The sequence below is a fragment of the Lepidochelys kempii genome, chromosome 1 (genome assembly GCF_965140285.1).
Source record: "Lepidochelys kempii isolate rLepKem1 chromosome 1, rLepKem1.hap1, whole genome shotgun sequence".
NCBI lineage: Eukaryota > Metazoa > Chordata > Testudines > Cheloniidae > Lepidochelys > Lepidochelys kempii.
Window position 1 is genome coordinate 266,599,835 of NC_136380.1, and position 22,766 is coordinate 266,622,600.

The 22,766-nt window shown below is 39.8% G+C and overlaps 1 protein-coding gene across 6 annotated transcripts in view; it reads left to right on the plus strand.

Moving 5' to 3' along the window:
• Positions 1-22,766, plus strand: part of BLTP3B (bridge-like lipid transfer protein family member 3B) — an 81,832-nt gene that overhangs the window by 31,307 nt on the left and 27,759 nt on the right. For 5 of the 6 annotated variants that reach the window (XR_012156694.1, XR_012156695.1, XM_073327420.2 and 2 more), the window contains 8 exons: positions 4,188-4,350; positions 5,751-5,789; positions 10,083-10,174; positions 15,911-16,100; positions 17,837-17,977; positions 18,663-18,833; positions 20,175-20,355; positions 20,837-20,920. Coding sequence is in view for 4 of the 6 variants with exons in the window: in XM_073327423.1 (XP_073183524.1) it covers positions 4,188-4,350; positions 5,751-5,789; positions 10,083-10,174; positions 15,911-16,100; positions 17,837-17,977; positions 18,663-18,833; positions 20,175-20,355; positions 20,837-20,920 (1,061 nt within the window). In the remaining 2 variants the exon portion in view is untranslated. The remainder of the gene's footprint in view (positions 1-4,187; positions 4,351-5,750; positions 5,790-10,082; positions 10,175-15,910; positions 16,101-17,836; positions 17,978-18,662; positions 18,834-20,174; positions 20,356-20,836; positions 20,921-22,766) is intronic. The other variant, XM_073327422.2, reaches the window with a different exon arrangement.

Here is a 22,766-nt window from a genome sequence, read left to right on the forward strand (position 1 = left end):
CAGGACCTTACAAATTCTACTAGAGGAGGTTAAGGAATCACAGCACAAGCTACTCAACTTCCTGCACACCTCATCTGCCCACATTGCATTACCCATTAACAAGGTCTTGCTGGATCCAGCAAAAATAATATGGCATATCCTGACAACGTGTAAGAGAGAGGACAAAAAATACCATGTTTCCTCCAAGGACTCAGACTTTTTATTTTCACATCCATCCCTGAACTCCCCTGTAATCGATGCTGTAAACGAACATGGCAGATGGCACCACACTAAATAGACCCCATGTGGCAGGGATTTTAAATGTCTTCACGTAATTGGATGTAAACCATACTCTTTGGTTATCTTACAATTTAGGATCACCAATTACCAGGCTCTCATGGCAAAGTATAACCATATTAATTACTCCAAACTGAATGCCTCTACTGAGCATCTTCCTACAGATCAGATGGAGCTGCTGACACAGCAACTCATTCTGTCTCCATGGCAGTGGTCATGGGGAGGGCTTCCTGGCTTCAGCTGTCTGGCTTTCCAAAGGAAGTCCTGTCTACAGTTGAGAACTTTCCTTTTGAGGGATCAGAGTTGTTTGTCGAGGAAACTGATAAATCCCTCCACACATAAAAAGACTTTAGCGTCACCGTGCACTCGCCGGGAATTTACACACCTGCACAGAAAAGAAGATCCAGTAAATCCCAGATAGTGCAGAGATCCCAGCCTACTCAATTTCTTTTCCCCCAGAGGCATTATGAACTCCAGCACAAAAGACAGTGATTGCAGGAAAGGAAACCAGCTGCTCCACAAGCATCTACTTCACAACCCTCTACATCTAAACATCAATTTTGATGGGTTGGTTGAGGGCTTAAGTTACCACCCCCATTCTTACCTGCTGCAACAGACCGCATGTCTCCTTCGCTTTGGTGACTGTCTTTCTTCAAAACGGGGAACACATAACTATGGACAAGTGAGTGTTGGAGCTCATTCTACATGATATTCTATCCATTTTACCTCTCTTTCCACCCTGCTACCTGTCCCTCTTCAGGGACCATCTCACAAGCACCTTCTATGACAGGAAAACAACTCTCTACTGAAGTTGGGTTCTATAGAACCTGTTCTCACACAACACAGAGGGAGGGGATTCTATTCCAAGTATTTCCTGATACTGAAAAAGAACAGCAGTTGGAGATCCATTCTAGAGCTAAGATCACTGAACAAATTGGTAAAGGTTCAGAGATTCAAAATGGTAACTCATGTAACAATAATTCCATCTCTGGACCCAGGGGACTGGTTCTCTGCCCTCGATCTACAGCAGTGGTGGGCAACCTGCGGGCTGCATGTGGCCTATCAGGGTAATCTGAATGTGAGCCGCGAGATATTTTGCTGACATTGACCGTCTGCAGGCATGGTCCCCTGCAGCTCTCAGTGGCTGTGGTTCACCGTTCCCAGCCAATGGGAGCTGCAGGAAGCAGCGGCCAGCACATCCCTATGGCCCATCACTGATCTACAGGATGCTTACTTCAATATTGTGATCCACCCATCCTGCAGAAGATTACTATTCATTCTAGATCAGGATCACTTTCAATACAAGGTGCTCCCATTCGATCTATCATCCATTCCCAGAGCATTCTCAGAGGCCCTTTCTGTGGTAGTGGCACATGTTCGCAAACAAGGGATTGTGTGATGGGTTGGATCACAGAAACTCCCTTGGGAACTGCCAACTGATGTGCCGAGACTACTTCTGCCCCTGCTTTCCTGCCCTGGCAGCTTGGGACTTCAATGCCCTGCCTGGTTTGAGCCAGACCCGCTAGCCTGCTTCAAACCCAGAGCCAGGTCTGAACCACGTCCCCTAACAGCTGTAGGCTTTATTGAAAGCAGCTTAAGAAGTGTTCCTGTCTTTAACACTCAGATGCCCAACTCCCAATAGGGTCCAAACCCTAAATAAATCGGTTTTACCCTGGATAAAGCTTATACAGGGTAAACTCATAAATTGTTCACCCTCTATAACACTGATAAAGAGATATGCACAGCTGTTTGCCCCCCCAGGTATTAATACATACTCTGGGTTAACTAATAAGTAAAAAGTGATTTTATTAAATACAGAAAGTAGGATTTAAGTGGTTCCAAGTAGTAACAGACAGAACAAAGTGAATTATCAAGCAAAATAAAATAGAACATGCAAGTCTATGTCTAATACGGTGAGAAAACTGAATACAGATAAAAACCTCACCCTCAGAGGAATTTCAGTAAGCTTCCTTTTACAGACTAGTCTCCTTCTAGTCTGGGTCCAGCAATCACTCACACCCCCTATAGTTATTGTCCTTTGTTCCAGTTTCTTTCAGGTATCCTTGGGGGTGGAGAGGCTATCTCGTGAGCCAGCTGAAGACAAAATAGAGGGGTCTCCCTGGGGTTTAAATAGACTCTCTCTTGTGGGTGGACACCCCTCTCTCCCCCTGTGTAGAATCCCAGCTACAGTATGGAGTTTTGGAGTCACGTGGGCCAGTCACATGTCCATGCATGACTCAGAACTTAGAGGTAGCAGCCATGGTTCACATGCTACCTTGAACATCCTCAAGTAGACTTCTTATGTGGATTGGAGCATTCCAAGATCCATTGGTCGTTAAGTGCTTCTTGATTTGGCACCTAATTTGCACATTCCTTTCTCAAGAAACTGACCAAATGCTTTACTAAGGCTACTTAAAGATCAAGCAAGTACACAGCCAATATTAATAATTTTGAATACAAAAATGATACATACATACAAATAGGATTAATAGATTCAGTAGATCATAACCTTTACAGAGAGATGTTACATGTCATATGTGGCATAAAACATATTCCAGTTATGTCATATGTACATTCATAAGCATATTTCCATAAAGCCTTATGGGGTGCACCGTCACATTATACTCTTTCCATACTTAGCCAATTGCCTGCTTAAAGCATTCTCCTTCAGTGAGGGTTTGATGGGCACACAAAAGGCCATGGACGTACTCCTCCGACTGGGACTACAGTTGAATGTCCACATTAACTCAAGTACATCTGCAGTAGCAGCCAAAGCATTCCTCCCCTCACACAGATTCAACACTGTGGTCAATTTGATCTTGACGGTCCAGGTCAGTCCTCACACATTGGCCAGAAACTGTCTCCAGCTACTGGGACACGTGACTGTGAGCACCTTTGTAATAAATCACATGAGACTTCACATGCACTGCAGAGTGGCTCAGAACAGTCTACTGATCAAGCAAACCCAGCTTAAATAAACTTCTCTCGATGCCCTCAATAGTCCAAAAGTCCCTCAACTGGTGAAAAGGCTATGCACTAGGCTATGCACTGATTGGCACAATCACACGGACTGTTATGCTGATGTAAGTAAATTATAATGCCTTTTAAAAAAATAGTAAAATGTACAGTATGTGTGTCATCTTTGAGATTTCTCAGTATATACAGAAGACCTTGCAATGTAGTCAGATCATGACACTTCAAAGTATACTCTGACAAAAAAACACTTACTGTAGGATTTATAATCCTGTCTTTGAATTGCTACATTGTAAATACACCAGAATCCTATGCAACAAACGAGTTTCTACCATTTGTTTTTGATAAATTCTGAAATTAAACCCTAGTGAATATTTTAAGTATAATTTATACAAGATTTTGTCAAGCTTAAAGTGAGAATAAAGTCAGAAAAGTGACTTTGTAAAAGTAACACCTTCTTACTCAAAAGATCTGCCACCAGATTTTATTCATAATCATATCTACTTATTTAAGGAAAAAATACATTTTCATTAGTTTTTCTCCTGTTAGCCCTGCAGAGCCAAAACAACAGTTCAAAGGAGAATGAGCTGGATTCTGTTCTGGCTCTCACAATGTCAAAAGAATTGTTAGCTAAATTCTAAGTACAGAATGTTTATTCCTGATGAGAGAGAGAGCCAGAAAGAACACATGTTAATTGTTTAATCCATTTGTTTACTTGTAAATGGAGCAGATTTGATATGGAAGTCATTGAGGGACAAATAACAGTGAAACCCCTCAGGGCCTTTTTTATCAAGTCAATTTTAGGGTCAAACTGTACTTTGAAGCCTGTTCTTTTCAGATTATTACTTTGCTGATTTATATAAATTGTGAGCTGTGACATGGCTAACTAATTGCTTTATGTGACATTAACTTAAGTTTTAATGCATATTCTCTTTTAGGTTCACCAAAAACCTGTCACCTGACAAGATCAATCTGAGCACACTAAAGGGGGAAGGTCAGCTGACCAACTTAGAGTTTGATGAAGAGGTGCTTCAGAACATGCTGGATCTTCCAACATGGCTTGCTATAAACAAGGTCTTTTGCAATAAAGCAGCTATTAGGGTGAGTATTTTATTATGTTGGAACAGTAATTAAGCAATCTCCCTTTTTTGTCTTTTCTGCCTTCTTAAAACTTATTTTCAAGAAGTCTGAAAATTGCTAATTCTGAATTTCATAATGTTAAAAATTTGCTGTAGGTGTTTAACAGCTTCATAAAAAGAAGTTGAAGGCATTAGATAGTAGAAAATGTTCTTAATTGTTATCCCTCGTAAGACTATTACAGAAGCAATGAAAATGAGCAGTGATTTAATTTATTTTTTCTTTATCCAAGTGGAATTTTCTTCATATGCACTTTGAAATGGAGCAAGGGATTGTATATTTTTGCAGAGAAAGCTACTGGAGTTTCCTTTGGCTATGTCATACCGTCTGCTTTAATTATTATTTTGTGTGTTACAGTAGAACCCCAGTTACGAACACTTTGGGAATGGATGTTGTTCATAATTCTGAAATGTTCGTAACTCTGAAGGAAATGTTATGGTTGTTGGTTCAAAAAGTTACAACTGAACATTGACTTAATACAGCTTAGAAACTTTTCTATGCAGAAGAAAAATGCTGCTTTTAACCATATAATTTAAATGAAACAAGCACAAACAGTTTCCTTACTTTGTCAAATCTTTTTTTTAAACTTTCTCTTTATTTTTTAGTAGTTTATGTTTAACACAGTGCTGTGTGCTGTATCATATTTGCTTTTTATTGCATACTTCTGGTTTCCAATCAGGAGTGTGGTTGACGAGTCAGTTCGTAACTCTTGTATTTGTAACTCTGAGGTTCTACTGTACTTTTTCTGCCACTTTCTTTCATGTGGTATCACCTTTTTTCTTTTATGCTTTCCCATCCCTCAGAGGCCATATATTATGGTGACATACTCTGCCTGAAAACTAGACAGAACTCTCTCTGGAGCCAATGGACAATGCTCCTTCAGTCTCTCTTGCTAGGAAGTGATGTGATACACAACACTACTACTATCCTGTCTCCCAGACCATGCTAGAATGGGAAATAGAGAAAGCAAGCTATCGTGATTTATATCGTAACATAGCAAATGTGGGGGTTTGTTTTGTTTTTAATGAAGGAATGTGAAAAACTGTTGGACTTTTCTTATGTCTGGCAACACAGAGTTAGAGACAGATTAATTTTTTCGGTCTTTTTTCCTTTCTGCCACCAGTAGCTCCTAAGCTACCTTTCCTTTTGGCCACATGACTTTGTGTGTTATATGATGTATATTTCTCACATAAAATAATTTATTATTTGTACTAGCTTCAAAAGATCACATGCAAGTCCAGCAGTTCAGTGTAAATTTTATTTTTATATCTAGAAAATAAAATTGAGAAACAGATATCTTGATTACTACGTATTTTCTTCGATGTTTGTTTGATTTGCTTTAGCATAATGTTTTATCTTTTCAGATACCATGGACAAAATTGAAAACTCATCCAATCAGTCTGGTAAGTTCTGAAATCAACCCAAAAAGTGTATATATATAAAAGAAGTTTCCAGAAATGACATTCTTTATGTCACTCTGAAGCCTAAAATGTCTGAGTCATTGTGGAGTGATGGAAACAGCTACAATCATAGTCGAGAACTTCTTTTGTTCAGCACAGCACCAGTTTGAATCATTACTGGGTTCTGTGGTCTTTTACTGTCCAGTTTTTAAGTTCTCAGCCACACATCTCTCCCAATATAACACAACTCATATACAAATAAACACAGCCATCAACAGAACAACACAACCAGCATCCACAATAACCTCAGACATCACTCTTAACACTAGGATGCCTGTTGAGTCAGTGTGAAGTGAGGGAAACAGCTATAAGCATGGTTAAGAATGTTTAGAATATCACCAGTCATAAATTATCACTGGAATTTGTGGTTTGTTATAATCCAATTTTTAAGTTTTCAGCCATTTCCAGGTTTTTTTACACATGACTTTGCAAATAATACCTGTCATGTGGTATATGTACCCCACGCAGGCTCAGCAGTCAAAGGGTTAATGGTACTGCCAGCCAGTGTTGATTGGTAGCCTCACAGCAGCTGGGAGAATAACAGGTCTGGGAAGCAGAAGGGCATGGGGCTATTGGAGGAGTGAGCAGATTGGAGAAAGGAACTCCTGTCAGCAGACTGCTGAAGAGCAGTTTAGAGACAACACTCCAAGAAGACATGAACAAACTAACAGTTGAAGAGCCTGCAGAGGCCCAGGGGAACGTAGGAAGGAGCTCAGACCACTGTCAGAGTCTGCGAACCCTGGTCCTGCTTGTCTGACTTGAGGGCCCTGAGCTGGAACCCAGTGGAGTGGCTGGGTTCTCCTACCAACCCCCTGACGGACCTGAGATCAGAGAGCGTTTTCCAGATTCTGGGGTAGCCAGAATATCCTGACAGCCCCACTGAGCTGAGTGAGCTGGAGCTATGCCCTGGTTGGCCTGGAGGGGCACTGTTGCGTTGACGCACCGACTCACAATACTCTTTTGATAGCATTGGCTTTCAGATAGTAGTTGTAAATACATTCCTTTTTAAAAAAGTTTTACGGTTTCCTTGAGGTTAATTAGAAATAATTTAAACCTTAGCTGGTGTGTACATTGTGTCCTTTGATTACCAGCAGATGGAGATGAGAAAACATTCTGGTGACTGTATCCCTATCCTATAAAGATGAGGGTCTCTAGGTTGTTGCTTGAGTCCCATTAGAAAAACTGTTTTTCTGTAATTTCTGATTATTTCAGCTTTACCTGAAAGATGGATATTTGTCTTCTAGTCTCATTGCAAGATCCTGCCTCCTTCTTGTCTGACTTTATTCTCTAAGGCCCTTTCCACACTACGACTGTAACCTAGCCCTGGTACTCAGTGACAGCATGGTTGTCCCCCGACCCAGTTGCAACACAGTTAAAACATGTCCAAGGCTTTAGTCTGGTTTTTAGTTGTAGACAGAACCCAACAAAATTAGGAGATGCATAGAACTGGATGGCTGCCATTTTTCAGTTCTCCATCTCTTTTCTTAGAAGCCTCTCAGGAGAGGTTGGAGAAGCCAGAAGTAGACTAGCTGACAGTCACTGGTTCTCATTATTCAGTTTCCATTTGAGTTTATTAATAGAGATACTTCTTCATTACTTGTATAAGTTGCCTGCAAACAGATTTAATGAATCGGAATTGGTAGGAAAGTTAATAATTCAATGATAGAATGTATCGGGAATTCACTGGTTCTTCTAGAAAGCAATGTATTCACCAGGATGGGACACTTCAGGCTGTTGGCTGAATTCTGCCCTCAATTACATCACCACAACCTCATTATCTTTGGCGCATGTGTGTATTTGAGCGCGCGTGTCACTGAGCAAGGCTCCTCTCTTGCCCTCTCCCCGCAGAAACTGCACAGACTCCTGCGGTTGTACCTTCACCGTGTCCTTTTATTTTAATATCCCGCCATCCTTTTCACAACAATCCCTGTGCAACAGTATATCTACAATGTTAACCTAGCTTTTGGCCCTCTCACCAGGGCCTGAGGGAAACAGGTATCCCTATTTTGAGCCTCTGTGTGGCTAGGCTTGGCTAGCTGTGTTCCTCCCTCTCCCCTCTTGCACTTCCTTCTTGTGCCTCTTCTTGTCAGCCGTGGGCTTGTCAGCATGGGGTAATTGACTCAGCCGGGCAGCCTGATTGACTATTTACCCCTTCAGCTTTTTCCAGGGGAACTAATTAATATCTAAGTGATCAGAAAGCAGGCTCACCTGTTTGCATCCTGCACTCTGTCACAGCAAGGTTGAGCTTAAATAGCCTTCATTTAGTTGGCATACTCTGTATACGTGATTTAGGTAGCTTGAGTATTTAGTGGTGCGCTTGCCAGAACTCAATTGTCTTTTGTTAAAAACTAAGGCTTTCAGGAAATCAGTCTTTTAATATGGTGGCAAATGTTTTAAGTGCCTTTGCTCATAATTAAATTGGCCTTTCTATTTGTACTTGTTAAGCAAAATAATGTCAAGGAGGACTCTTGCACAGACTCTATGTAGCAGTTTTCTGTACTAAAATAAAAACGATTATCAGCCCTTTTAGTGGGGAAAGGGGAGGAATCAGGCATCTATTTGAGAGAGCCCACAGTCAAGCTCTATTGTTTATTTGTATTACAGTAGCCCAATCAAGTCTGGGCTCCATTGTGCTGTGTACTACACAGGCATATAGTAAAATGCAGTCCCTGTTCCGAAGATCTTATTGCCTTATTTTAAGAAAAGGCCTAAGAAACTAGTGAAACAAACAGAAGGGGCAGGGAGGCTGAGTTAGGTAAATATGTTTTTACTTTTTTCATAAAAGAATTGTGTGTGCATTAGGAGTGTCTTTAGTTTTTGTGGGTTTTTTGTTGTTGTTCATTGAGCTAGGTGAGCAATTAGCTGTAGTTTCAGCTCACCATATCAGCTAGCAGCACACTGTAGACATCATAGTAAATGAGTCTTAAGAAGGAATCAGGTAATAAGTTTATGAATTTTTGGGGAGGAGGGTAGGCATTCCAGGTGTAATGGGCATTATGGAAAAAAAGTGCAAAGGTGTTTGTGAGAGAACTGGACAAGTGGGAGATAGAAGCTGGCATAAGTGTGAAGGCAATGGCTGATTGAGATAACTGAGCCATTCGGTACAACAAGGCAAAATTGTGAAGGAACCTGAAGGTAAGGGCAAGATGTTTATATTTGTGGTTGAAGTGGCGAGCAAGTGGAGAGACTTATAATGGGTGTGGTGATGTCAGAACGATGGGCCAAGAATATAATCTAAGCAGCAAAGTTTTCAATTGACTTGAGAGGAGGCAAAGTTACAGTAGCCCAGGCAGGAGGGAAAAAGGTTGCAGGAGCCAAGTTTTAAAAATAGGGATTCTCCTTAGCCGTTATTATAAATTGAAACCATGACCATTTTTAATATGAGCGGGCAAAGAGACTGTTTCTGCATTTAGATGGTCTCTTCCTGGGAATAACACATTGTGGGGTTTTTTTTTTATCATTTGTTAAATTATTTGGCAAGGTGCAGTTGTGCTTTTAATTATATCCTTCAATATCAATGGGATTGAGTGCCTCACACCTTTAGTCTCCTTTTTGAGAAGTCCAGCCTCAATAATAAAAAATAATGGCAAATATGACTGTTAATCTTAAATATTTTTTTCTCAAAAACTACACATTATAGCAAATCTATTGAAGATTCACCTCTGTAAATTTTCTTGCAGATACAAAATGTTTTAAAGATATCAACAAAATGTCTAGCGGCCGCTGATTCATTTCAACAAAAGACCAGTTTCAAACACTTTCCAGTAAAAATGTCTGAAAAGAAAAACACACAATAGAGAAAATTCAAAGGGCATAAAAGCTAATATTATGTGAACCTTCACACTGAAAGACTACTGTATAGAGAAAATCAAATTCTTCCTCATTTTATACTCATTCAGAATTCAGCCTTTGAGAAATATACTACAGTGTGATGAATAGAATATTTCCTTGACTAGAAGTCAAGAAGTATACAAAGTTTATATATGACTGTGAAAATCTAGGAGAGTTGAAAAAAATTATATCTGATATAAGCACTGTATAACCAAAGGTCCAAAAATGTAAATGGTTATGTATTCTATTTAAGGTTTTCTAATAAAATGCTATTGTCAGAGAATATTTATGAAAGATTTTTACTTAATGTTCTTACTTCTTTTTAATTAATAGATAACTTAGATATCTCAAAATCTAGTGCAGTAAATTGAAATTTGTAGCAAATTTCTTCATGTATTTTTCAAGTCCCTGGATAAAGTAATAATGGAAATGAGTACTTGTGAAGAACCACGTGCCCCTAATGGACCATCACCTATAGCGACTGCATCAGGACAGAGGTCAGTTGTAGTTTTTAAATATTGACATGCACTTGATACAAAATATTTAAAATTATCGGATCTGTTCTCATGAAGCAGCTCAGGTTGGAGGATTTATGTGCATCCGAAAGCAGGTTAGATCCATTAGTCTAAAGGTAAAGTATAACAACCTTTAAAAATATAGGGTCAGGGCCTGCTTGCTCAGCACGCCTAAAATTAGGCCACTTATTTAGGTGATTTAATATAGGTTTAGATGTATAATGTTAGGCACCCAAGCTTGAAAATTTACCCTAAATATATATTGCATTTTCTAGTTCATAGGATTGTTTAATCCACATAATGCATTTTAGGGTGGAGGAATAAATCCCAAATACCATAAGAAGAACATACTTTTGGGTAGGTCCAAGGCAAAATAGCTTTAATTATTCAGAAAACAGATATAATGCTTTCAAAATACTAACTTTTGTCTAATAGACAGCATTAAAGACCAGATTCTCAGATGGTGTGAATGTTCATAGTTCAGTTTTCTTCAGTGACTACATCAGCTGAATCTGACCTAAGAGATTTGACGTATAACCCAGTCTGACTAAAATATCAGATAATTGTTGGGACAGGGAGCCCCAGACTTGTGGTCTCATAATTTCTAAATCTGCCTGAAAGAGGAGACTGTAGTAGAGCTCATGGAAGTATTCCTTGAGTCTTCATGTTAATATGGCACCTTGACAAGGTAAAATAGGGACGCTAATATTTGTGGTGTCTAAGCTGCATAGGCAGTTATATTAAGCAGAAAATGTCTTGACTACACAAGGGTGTAGTACAGGGTCTAATCTGAAAATGTTCTGACTGCTGAACATAATTTGAAAAGGGTCAACCAGATGAAAGTGTTAGAAAATCAGTTAAAAGCTAGAACTAGTTAGATCCTGTGAGTACATTCAAATAAAGAAAAATTGAATAACCGTCTGTGAACCCAGCCTATTTGATTTTGACACTGAAGATTCAATCCTTGCAAACAATAACGGATGTGAAGGGCAGGAACTTAATTGGGACTCTTCCACATCTGTGACAGAACCATTGCAACTGCCAGGAAAAGAGCCGTACATTTTGAGAGCAACAGAATATTAATTTACTCCAACGTGAGTCCAATTACTCAGAGTCACAGATCCATAGATTTTAAGGCCAGAAGGAACCATTATGGTTGTGATGGTTTCCCCCTGGGGTGCCACCTGGAACTGGGGTACTGCTGAGCCCTCTGATCCACCAGCCTGGGCTCCCTCTCACACTGTGCTGCTGTGACAAGCTGCAGACCCGCTCCTGGTCCTACACTTCCACCAGCATTCACACAGGCAGGGACGCACCCAGCTGCAGTTACATTCAGGCTTTCTGACCAGCCACTACCTGAACCAACAACAGAGAGGTTACAGTCAAGATAACCACCAGCTTCCCAGGCGTGCACCCCCTTCTGGAGTATAAGCCCAAAATCTTGCTCTGCACAGGGAACTGTACAGCGTAAACTCCGAGAGTTCATTCCTCCCTCAATGTGGAGACGAAATGCAACAGCCCCTTGAGCTAAGATTCCCACGCACTTCACTAATCTAAACCAGTAAGTTTGGAAAGCATAAAATAAGTTTATTAATTACAAAAGATAAATTTTAAGTGATTATAAGTGATAGCAAAGAGATCAAAGCAGATTACCTAGTAAATAAACAAAAATGCAAACTAAGCTTAAGATACTAAAAAGATAGGATATGAATTAGCAAATTCTCACCCTTGCTGATGATACAAGCAGGCTGGCAGATTCTCAAGGTACAAGCTGCTCTTGCTTTGCAGCTTGGAATCCCCAGGTTTTTCATACACAGGCTAGAAATTCCTTTAGCTGGGTCCAGCACTTCCCCCAGTTCAGTCTTTTTACTTAGGAGCTTCTCTTAGGTGTTCTGTTGTGGGGGAATGAAGAACAACAGGTGATGTCACTCCTTGCCTTATATAGCTTTAGCGTATAGCAGGAACCCTTTGTCCCAAACTCAGTTTGTGGAAAAACACTGACATCCCAAGATGGAGTTCACAGACATGTGGCTGGTCACATGCACTGGCATAACTTGCAGAGTCATAGCAGCCATTACTTACAGGTTGTCTGGGATGTTTACAGGAAGGTTAAGTTCCCCGAGGATCCATTCTCTTTGCTGTTGGCCCATCAGCACTATCTGGCTTCTTCATTGTTGTACCAGAAAGGCTAGTTGTGGGTGTCACCCAGAATAAGCATATTTGAAATACAGTTACATAGTCAATATTCCTAACTTTAGATACAAAAATTATACATGCATACAAATAGGATAATCATATTCAGCAAATCATAACTTTTCCAATGACATCTCAGATAACCTATCTTGTACAAAATGCATAATAATTATGCCATAATCATATCATATAATAACATCACTGTGAAGAATATGGGGTGCAGTGTCACAATGATCATCTACTCTGACCTCCTGTATCCCACTAGCCTTAACATTTCATAATTAGGAAGAATCTGGGAAAGATAAAATAGTCCTTCATATATGAAAATGTGGAAGCCATAGTTTTGTATCTTAGCAAATTCATGTGACGCCAAAGAGGGAAACATCTCTGTTTTGGGACATCCTATCTGCTTCCCATTTGCTCAGTAAATAGAATATCACTGTCAGGAATCAGGGTCTGTAGCAGAGTCAGTCTTTGGGCAACCTAATGAAAGCTGCTGGGCTATAGTAGGCTGCCTAACTGGCTACACTACCTGATTGGTTGGAAGAGTCAGCAGACCAGCTCTTAAGTCCAACAGCAGCCGCAGTTCAGCAGCTGCTCAAAGCATTCGCCCATGGCTGAGATAGTTCCTGCTCCTGCCTTGTTCACAGTGCTGATCCTGCCTTGGACCCAGCCCTGCCTCATTCCAGGTAACCTGGTACTGATCTTCGGCTCCAATCCTGACCTGTGACTTCAGGTTTGACTCTGCTTCTGATCCTGAGCTGCTAACTCCAGCTCTGACCCTGGACTATGATTCCTGGCTACCGATGCCTGCGGGAACCACTTGGCCCAATGCCTGCTCTAACCACTAGGCATGACCACCCATGTCCTGGTTACTGACGGTTTGCGCAGCCCCAACACATACAATAAGAGAACTAGAGTTTATACCAGGGGTGGGCAAACTTTTTGGCCTGAGGGCCACATGTGGGTATGGAAATTGTATGGCTGGCCATGAATGCTCATGAAATTGGGGGTTGGGGTGCAGGAGGGGGTGAGGGCTCCGGCTGGGGGTGTGGGCTTTGAGGTGGGTGCAGAAATGAGGAGTTTAATGTGTGAGTGGGGGTCTGAGCTGGGGCAGGGGGTTGGGGTGCGGGGGGGGGATGAGGGCTGTGGCTTGGGGTGCAGGCTCTGGGGTGGGGCTGGGTATAAGGGTTTGGGGTGCAAGAGGGTGCTCCAGGCTGGGACGAAGGGGTTTGGAGGGCAGGAGGGGGGTCAGGGCTGGGGCAGGGGGGTGGGGCGTGGGATGGGGGTTGGGGTGCAGGCTCCGGGTGGTGCTTACCTCAAGCAGCTCCCAGAAGCAGCGGCATGTCTCCCCTCCAGCTCCTACGTGGAAGCGCAGCTAGGCAGCTCTGCATGCTGCCCCGTCCGCAGGTGCCACCCCTGCAACTTCCATTGGCCGTGGTTCCCAGCCAATGGGAGCTGCCAGGGCCACGCTTGGGGCGGGGGCAGTGTGCCGAGCCCCTTGGCTGCCCCTACATGTAGGAGCTGGAGCGGGGACATGCCACTGCTTCTGGGAGCTGCACGGAGCCACAGTATGTGCGGAGCGGGGCAAGCCCCCGACCCCGCTCCCCAACTGGAGAGCCAGAGTGGGGCAAGCTTGCGCCCCGGCAGGATCTCAAGGGCCGGATTAAAATGTCTGAAGGGCTGTATGTGGCCCCCGGGCCGTAGTTTGCCCACCCCTGTCTTATACAATGTGTGTGGATTCTTCAAAGGTCAATATCTGTATGGTGGAGATAGTGGGAGCCCTATAGACATTGCAAGCCCAAGTTGCTGCCCTTCAGGCATAGAATGCAGTCCTGCAGCTCAAGCCTTGGAGCCTTCAGCTCTTACCTCTGCTCCCCACTTGACCGTTCCCCTGCATGACAAGTTTAAAGATGATTGCAACAAATTTTGTGGGTTCCTAAATCAGTGTCAGTTCCTATTTCTGCTATGCCTGTAGTCCTACACTACTGACCATGACTGAGTGGGGTTATCAGCTTTCTTACTGGGGAGGCCCTGGCTCGGGCATCTCCACTCCAGGGACAATTTGTGGCTTCATTCAAGCTATTGCAGTGGCTTTTGATGACCCAAGTGGCAAGCTCCACAGCTCCCATTGGTTGGGAACTGCGGGCAATGAGAGCTGCAGGGGCGGAGGCAGGATGCAGAGCCTCCTAGCTGCAGCTCCACTTAGGAGCAGCAGGGACATGTCGCCACTTGCGGGGAGCTGCCCCACGTGACCACTGCACGGATCTGGCACTCTGAGCCCCCTCCTACACCCAAACTCCCTCCCAGAGCCCACACCCCCTCCCTTACCCCAGCCCTGAGCCCCCTCCCACACCCGACTCCATCCCTCTTAGTTAACCAGAATGTTTTACTTACTGGCACCCCCCATTCTCCCAACATGCTGGATAACAAAGCTTTTACTGTATATATAGGTATAATTGTGGTCCCAGTCATTTAATTGGATCTGCTTATGTCAACCCCTTTAGGGTATGGCTACACTGCACCTAAGAGTGGGCCTCCCAGCCTGGGTTGGCAGACTTGTTTGAACGGAACTCACCTTAGGGTGCTAACACAAGTCTGTGGACCTGGGTTGGGAGGCTCGCTCCCAGAAGCATTAGACATATCCTTAGAGAGCTGGCTCACCTTGACACAGGATTTGCCTGCATCAGTCTGGTTGCAGGGCTGGGACCTACATTAATAACCCTTATAGGTTCTATTTACTATTTAGAGCACTGTAAAAGAATAAAAGGCTGCAAACTACTTCAACTGTCTAAGCTGACTGAAAGCTTTTGTATTTAAAAGGAAAAATGGTGAAAAGTAAATTGGATTTTTAAAATTCTTTAACTTTTAGTAATGCAAGGCATTATTCATAACACAAATAAGAAAATTTCCTTTAAAAACAAGTTTTAACCAAAATGTCCCTTTAATCTTGAAATTCAGCTGCTTGAGTATATGCACTTAACCATTTTTGGATATCTTTTTATTTTATTTTATTTTTTTTAAAGCACAGTTTGCCTATATTATGCCTTCCCATCCTCACCTCACACAAAAAGGCATAAAATTTAAAAGTAATTATAGCTTTAATAAGCTTTGTTGTACAGATAAATATTAGCAAGGCTAATATGCTATTGTGGTGTTATTAATAATGTTAATTCATTTGACATTAATTTTTCCTTAAATATACATAAGTAGATGCTAGGTTGGTGAATAATGCTGAAGACTACTGTAACATTTAAAATGGAAACTTGCATGTGTTACGCTTGATTGAAGTTCAACTGCATGAAAAATTGTTTAGTCGTTAATTTTAAATTAGGAACATACAATAGAGATTATACTTTATTACAAATTTTTCAGTTAAATATATTTAATGAAAATTTATGAATGGGATGGGGTGCACTACAAGTTTGTATGGTATGGTGTGTTTCATGTCTTATTGCTTAATAAGTATCACTTTATGCACTAACATTAGATCTGTAATTTAAATCTTGGCATTTCACTTTCCAGTGAATATGGCTTTGCTGAAAAAGTGGTAGAAGGAATTTCTGTTTCTGTGAACTCCATTATAATCCGGATTGGAGCGAAAGCTTTTAATGCTTCATTTGAACTTTCCCAGTTGAGAATATATAGTGTAAATGCAACCTGGGAACATGGTGATCTAAGATTTACTCGAATACAAGAATCTCAGCATGGAGAGGTAAAGAATACTTTTTGCTATTTGCTTTTGTCAACTTTATAGTAAGGAAGGTAATTAAATTGTGACTTTATGATTTTAAACAATCAAAGGAATGTGCCCTGGGTGTGTCTGGAGGACTTGTGCACTCCAGCTAGTTTCAGCTGTTCCCAGTTGCCCCCAGGGCTGTGGGCAACAATTGTAAACTAGAGCAGCCTGGAGGGTTGTTTATAGAAGAGTGGAATCTGTCAGTGAAGGTAGTGAATATGAGATGTGGGGGTGTACTAAAGAAAGATCTCTTACTTGGACATTTCCTTGCTTTTAAGGATTTGCGTGGGTGAATGTTCTCCTTAAGCAACCTTAACTCATTTCTAACCAAGTTATTTCTTTGTTGGAATTTACTAGTATACTGTACTCTTAATAGTCAAATTAAACCATTCCATAGTGCAAGTAGCAAGGTATTTTAATTTTTAAAAATTATAAAAGTACTAGATTAATGGATACCCTTCTTTTGTTTTCTGCCCAGTACGCAAAATAATAATGTGCAATTGAGCTCAAAGTTAGACTAAGAGTAGCACGTTTATATTGAAAAATGATTTTCTCTAACATATGTTTGGTTATAAGTCAGGTGGACTTCATATTTTGAACTTTGACCTTATTGTTTTATTTAGAATTGGTTACTCCCAGCCAAAAAACTTTCAGCCAGAGTTAAAGTGACTGATGTCTATCATTTACGTAAGGGCAGAAACCCAAAGTGAACATAGTAATGATCTTAAAAACCCAACAAATGTTATCTGAGAAGATCAAAATTAGTCATCCAGACAAATCTTAACTCCCCCTTTTTACTCTTAACCCAGTGTACCTCTTGTAGATTATATGTAAATTAATGACCTGTTAATTAGAGTTTGTATCTATAACTGTGGATTTTTGAAATCCACGTTGTTTGCTTAAAATGTATGTTGAGCTGAGGAATTCTTTAGTACATGGCTTTTGTTGTGTATATACACATGTACACTATTTTATAATCCTAGTTTGTAGACTACCTAATTTTTAGTCTAGGATTAAGAGGTTCATAACCCTGAATAGGTTTTGAATGTGTCATTCCTAAGTCTCTCAGTATGACAACAGCACTTTTACATTTAAATCCCTTATGCTTATGGGGAATTTTGCTGAACAAAATTACTTGTATTTAAGCAATGAAAATGCCTGTCTATTCCATTTGCTCTATGTGGTCTTAAAGAAGGTAGGATTAGTTTTCTGCATCTTCAGCTGACTCCTTGCCTGTTGTATCCCTCATCAACTCAGAGTTATACGCTCAGTGGGATCCATAATGTTTGTAGTAATTCTCTTTAATTAAAAAAAAGTCTGCCATCAAACCTCTCCGCTTCCCCGAACTAACCAACAGCACTAGAATTGAACATTTTGAGGCTATTTGAGGAGTCCAATCCACAGAAGAAACCAGCATAAGACCTTTTAAAAAAAACTAAATGCAATCGAAGTGAATTAACAGACTTTATAATTAAATTCACTATGAAAAATATAAAAAAATCCCTGATCTTAGAAGTGACTGTGTTGGTGGGTGCAAGGGAGTACCGGTGCAGAGTCAGTTGAAGGGTCAGAGCTTTAATTACCAACAGTTTTAGTTGGAGTATGCAAATGGAACATGCCTTTTCTGCTGCTACTAAAACTCCATAAAACTTGCTTATTCTTAATGGCAAATAAATTGGCATATTAAATTAACAGGCTTTGTTTTGTTTTAGGTATTAACTTTTAAAGAGATCAACTGGCAAATGATCAGAATAGAAGCGGATGCAATCCAGAGTTCTCAGCATGAAATCATGAGTGCTCCAGTTCGACTGATTACAAACCAGTCAAAAATCAGGGTTACACTTAAAAGAAGGGTAAATTTGAAAACTTGTGAATCTGTGATATATTTATAAATTCTTTCATTTGTTTTTGTATTTGACATTTATTTTTACAAAGCACTTTGTATAGATAAGCACACAACAGAGATTCTGCACTTGGACTACATAAAATGTGGCACTCTGTAAATTTAAGATATTTCATTTTATTTTCTGAGGAAGCATCATCATAAATAGAATAGTTTACCAAGTTGTGATTACAGTAGTTAGACCTATGCAACGGACAAGAAATAGAGCAGGCAAAATGTGAAGACCATGGGGTTATATAGGTTTAGCTAATGGTCTAATTTGGCCTGTATTGCCTTTATTTGTGATGATGTGTAATGAGGAAAGAATTCAGCTTTACTTCTCAGGGTTTAGGTTGAGTTTGCAGGGTTAGCACTTAGAAAACAGCATCTTTTTATTTGTAAATTGAGCACATTTGATATGAAAATCCTTGAGAGACAAACATAGAACTTCATAATACTATTTTACAGTCATTTTTACTTAGTAGGCAAATCACACTTAAAAAGAAATATTAATGTAATCTTATGGAAAAAGTGTCACATTTCTTGTGTACCACGTCCTTTGCATTTTAACTTATTTCTTTTCAAATACCCATTTCTTACATCAAATGCAATATTCCCATTTAAATTTTTAAAATTCATTTTCATTTATTTAACAGTTAAAGGATTGCAATGTAGTGGCATCAAAACTGGTTCTAATACTAGATGATTTGCTATGGGTTTTAACTGATTCCCAGTTGAAAGCTATGGTACAATATGCCAAATCTCTTAGTGAAGCAATAGAGAAATCAACTGAACAAAGAAAAAGTTTGGCTTCTGAACCCACACAGGTAAGCTAATTGGTTGTCATAGTAAAGTTTTTAGTAAATACAGGTACTCTAAAACAGCATAATAAACAATTAGTTGGTTTAATTTATTTTGGAGAGCTCTTAGGTTATTCATTTTTGATCAAGAGGGTCAGATTTTGCATCTTAAATCATACTAAAAGTTATCGTAAGATCGGTCAATTCTGAGTATCATGACAAGGAAGTAAATTCTATTTATTAAATCATATATATGGAATATTTAAACATCTGTATTTATTTCAACAGTTGACTAAATGTGGTGTATAGTGTTGCATTTACAATGGGAACCATTTTCTGCTTTTGAATTCCAAAATATGTTTAAAGAGAGACTTACACACTAGAGCAAATTTTGAGCGAGAGGGAGGATACTTACACAAAATTTAGAAGTACTGGTACACACTGGTATTTCCCTTTAGTGTTACTGAAAAATTATGTTTTAATACAAGCTTTTCCTCTAACAACCTAGCCTCTCTTGTTTGAACTTGGAGTGAAATCATAAGTCTATATTTGATATCATAATCTGTTACCGTGGAAGTGATAATGATGTCACAAATAGAATATCGTATTATGCTGAAAACCTCCACATCCTCTAAAATACATAGCAAGACAGGCTAGCTGGGCTTTGGAATCTTTTTTCCTCCTTTTGCTGTCCATGAAGAAGCACAGATACTTCCCTAACACCACTACTGTGGTCTGAGGTTGAAGTACTCAGAGTGTCCCTCAGTGAATAATAATGACCAGTGAATCTGCATACTGACAAATCCACTTTCACACTCTTCCATGCAACCTTACTGCACGGAAATGTAGCAGGCTGGCACAGGGATGAGTTGGGGAACACTCTCTGTACACCAGCTGTATAAATCATTTATCACCCTCTCTCAACATCATATAGCAGAAATCCTGCTGAGCTGGGGGACCTTCCCAAACAGAGTAAGATTTGGCCGATCAGATGTGACTGCAAAATCAAGTAGTAGTAGATGTACTTGCTCAAGGGAGCAAGCTCTCAAGCATAAGTAGCACTGATAAGTGGTAGACGTGATAAGAAAAAAGACATGAAAAGATGTTACTATGAAGGCTGATTAAATGAAGTTGCCGGCGTTGAGTACTTGCAGGAAGTGCAGTAATTAGGGGTGAGATTTTCCAAGGCACATATAACAGTTGGGCATCTATCTCCCATTGACTTTCAGAGGGAGTTGGGAACCTAACTGCTACTTGTGCCTGTGAAAATCTCCCCCTAGAATTGTTTTTACATTTCAGTGTTAAAATGTTTGAAGTTCATGCTTTAAGGAAAAGTTTCTCTAAAGTTATGTGACTTAATTTTTTCAGAGTTCCACCCCTGTACCAACCCCTCAGCAAGTGAAAGCACACCAGGCTTCAGCAGCACCTGATCAAAATGATGCAATTGTAAAACTGTTCAGTGATTTTGATGTTAAGGAAACTTCTCATCACTTAGTAATTTCTCATTTGGACCTGCATATTTGTGATGATATTCACTCTAAAGAAAAAGGTAACAAAAATTTCCTTTTCCAAAATTGTTTTAATATCCTCAAACTTATTGTAAATTAGAAGAGAGATTGAGAAGTCTATTAATGTTTGTATAGTCTCTCTTAAATGACCAGAATAAAACTTTTATATACAAATGTACATTCAAACAGCCACAAGGTCATTTTTTTCTATTGTATAGCAGGCTGCTTTATATTTAATGGACATAGAAGAGATTAATAGTAATTAAAGAACCAGGATTTTTCAAAAGTATTGCCTTGATAGTAGCACCAGATTTACCAGTTACAAATTTATGGGCCTTATCTTAGGCATTGGGAGCCCATCCTGGCCATTTAGGCCAGGATACACTAATGCAAAGTTATTTTTGTGATACCTCACTTTTTGATCCAATACTTTTCACCGTGGTGATTCACTGTAATGAAAAAGTGAAAATTTACTGATGTAGGTCAGGCATCTACATTGCTAAATATTGCTTTCTTTTACAGAATCAAACAGAAGTATTACAGGAGGAGCTATGCAGATTTCCTTTAGCCATTTAACTGTGGACTACTACCCTTTTCACAAAGCAGGTATGTGAATTAATATTTATTAGTATATTTATTAATTGTATTTTGGTTTTAAAGATAAAAATTAGTCAAATGTACAGAAGACGTGGGCAATAATATTTCTACATACAAGTATTTGAAATATATACTTTTAAGGTCAGTTCAGTACATTCATATCCATTACATGTGGAATAAAAATACTGAGAACTGAACCAAGATTTTATACACTAGCTATTTCAAGCATAACTCTTTAGTTAACAAAATACTTTGGACATAAATACAGTTGTGTTGGAACATTGTAAACCATTTCATGTGAAGAAAGAGGACCTCAGGATTTGAATGTATTAATTTGAAATTTAAGGGAGAGCAAGGTACAATCTACTAGACGAGCAGTTCCCAAACTTTTTTTTGTTGTTGATTCCGCACTTGATTCTACAAGTGTGGTACAGAGATTCCGCAGAATTTCTTTAGTGCACTTACTTTTGTTAGTGTGCTACTATGGAAATGCAATGAGCTTGCCATGCAGCCGTCATATTAAGTCATGGAAGAATTGATTGATTGGCACCAAAATTGAAGCTTGAATTGCTAGTAGTAAATTCCAGACTAGGATTTGTTGCCAATCATTTTTGGCTAATAGATTTTTCCAGAAATCTAAACATTAAAAGATCATTTTTTTCTTTAGTGTCCATTACTAAATTTTGGCCAAAAGATACCTTTAAATTTGGGATTAGCTACAATTTGATATAGTGGACCTTCTTACATGACCAAGGCAAGCAGTGTATTTCTATTGTTTGTCTTGGAGGAGAAGAAATTGAGAAATTCTGTCTGAGCTACAGTTACCCTAAATTTCTGTTTTAATATAAGTTGCTGGATAAGAATTGATATTGTTGTGTTGGAAGGTGTTAATGGCTGCCATCAGTCACAGACCTGGTTAAATGGGTACAGTAAGTATCATTCGTTCAGGCTAGATGAAAGAGGAATTAAATGCCCCTTTGTGTAGTGACAGCTGGAACAGTAGAAGCCAAGACATTGACCAATATGGCAAGGCCTGAGCAGAAGCTAAGCCAGAAGTTGGGGCAATTGGTTGGTTGCAGTTGTGTGTCAGTGGTAGAAAAGGACCAGAAAAAGCCACGAGAGGGTAAACTGACAACAAGAGGAGCAGTTGTGAACATGTCGCTGAGAGGGAGCAGTGACAGTGCTCCTTGGGGCACAGGAATTGCTGGAAAGGCAGGCTGGAAATCAGTGTTCCCTCTAATTTTTTTCCATCCATGTGTGGAATGTGCACCATATCGAGGTAATGTGTAGATGTGTGCCACCAGAAGAAACAAAAAACCTAGATATAATATGTATTTTAAAAAGTTACCATAGGAATAATTACTCCAACCAGTTAGGCATTGTAGAACTCACTACTCAAAGAATTAAATTAAGAGAGAAATAACAATTATTTCGTAAGAGAAAAATAAAAGAGAGCAATAAAAATTATGAAATGCATAAACCAGTCAAAAAACTAAATCAAGATACTTTGAAAGAAGTATCAAGTAACAACAATACTACAATAATACAAGCAATACAATACTATTATAATAATACTACAATACAATACAATACTACAATAATACAGCAATAATACAAGTATGTGTTGGGAGGTGAGTGTGAAAGACTGTGTGTGTGAGAGAGAGAGAGAGAGAGGGACACACTTCTTTTGTGTGTGTCACTGAGAGAGACACACGCTGCCCCTTTAAGTATGCTGCCTTTTTAAGTAGATCGGCACTCAGCAGTCTGAAGCCTGTTTGTTCAGACACAGCAACAGCTGCCAGCAAGCTCCCTACATCCTGAGCCCTGTCATATCCCCCCTGCCGCTCTGTGGAGA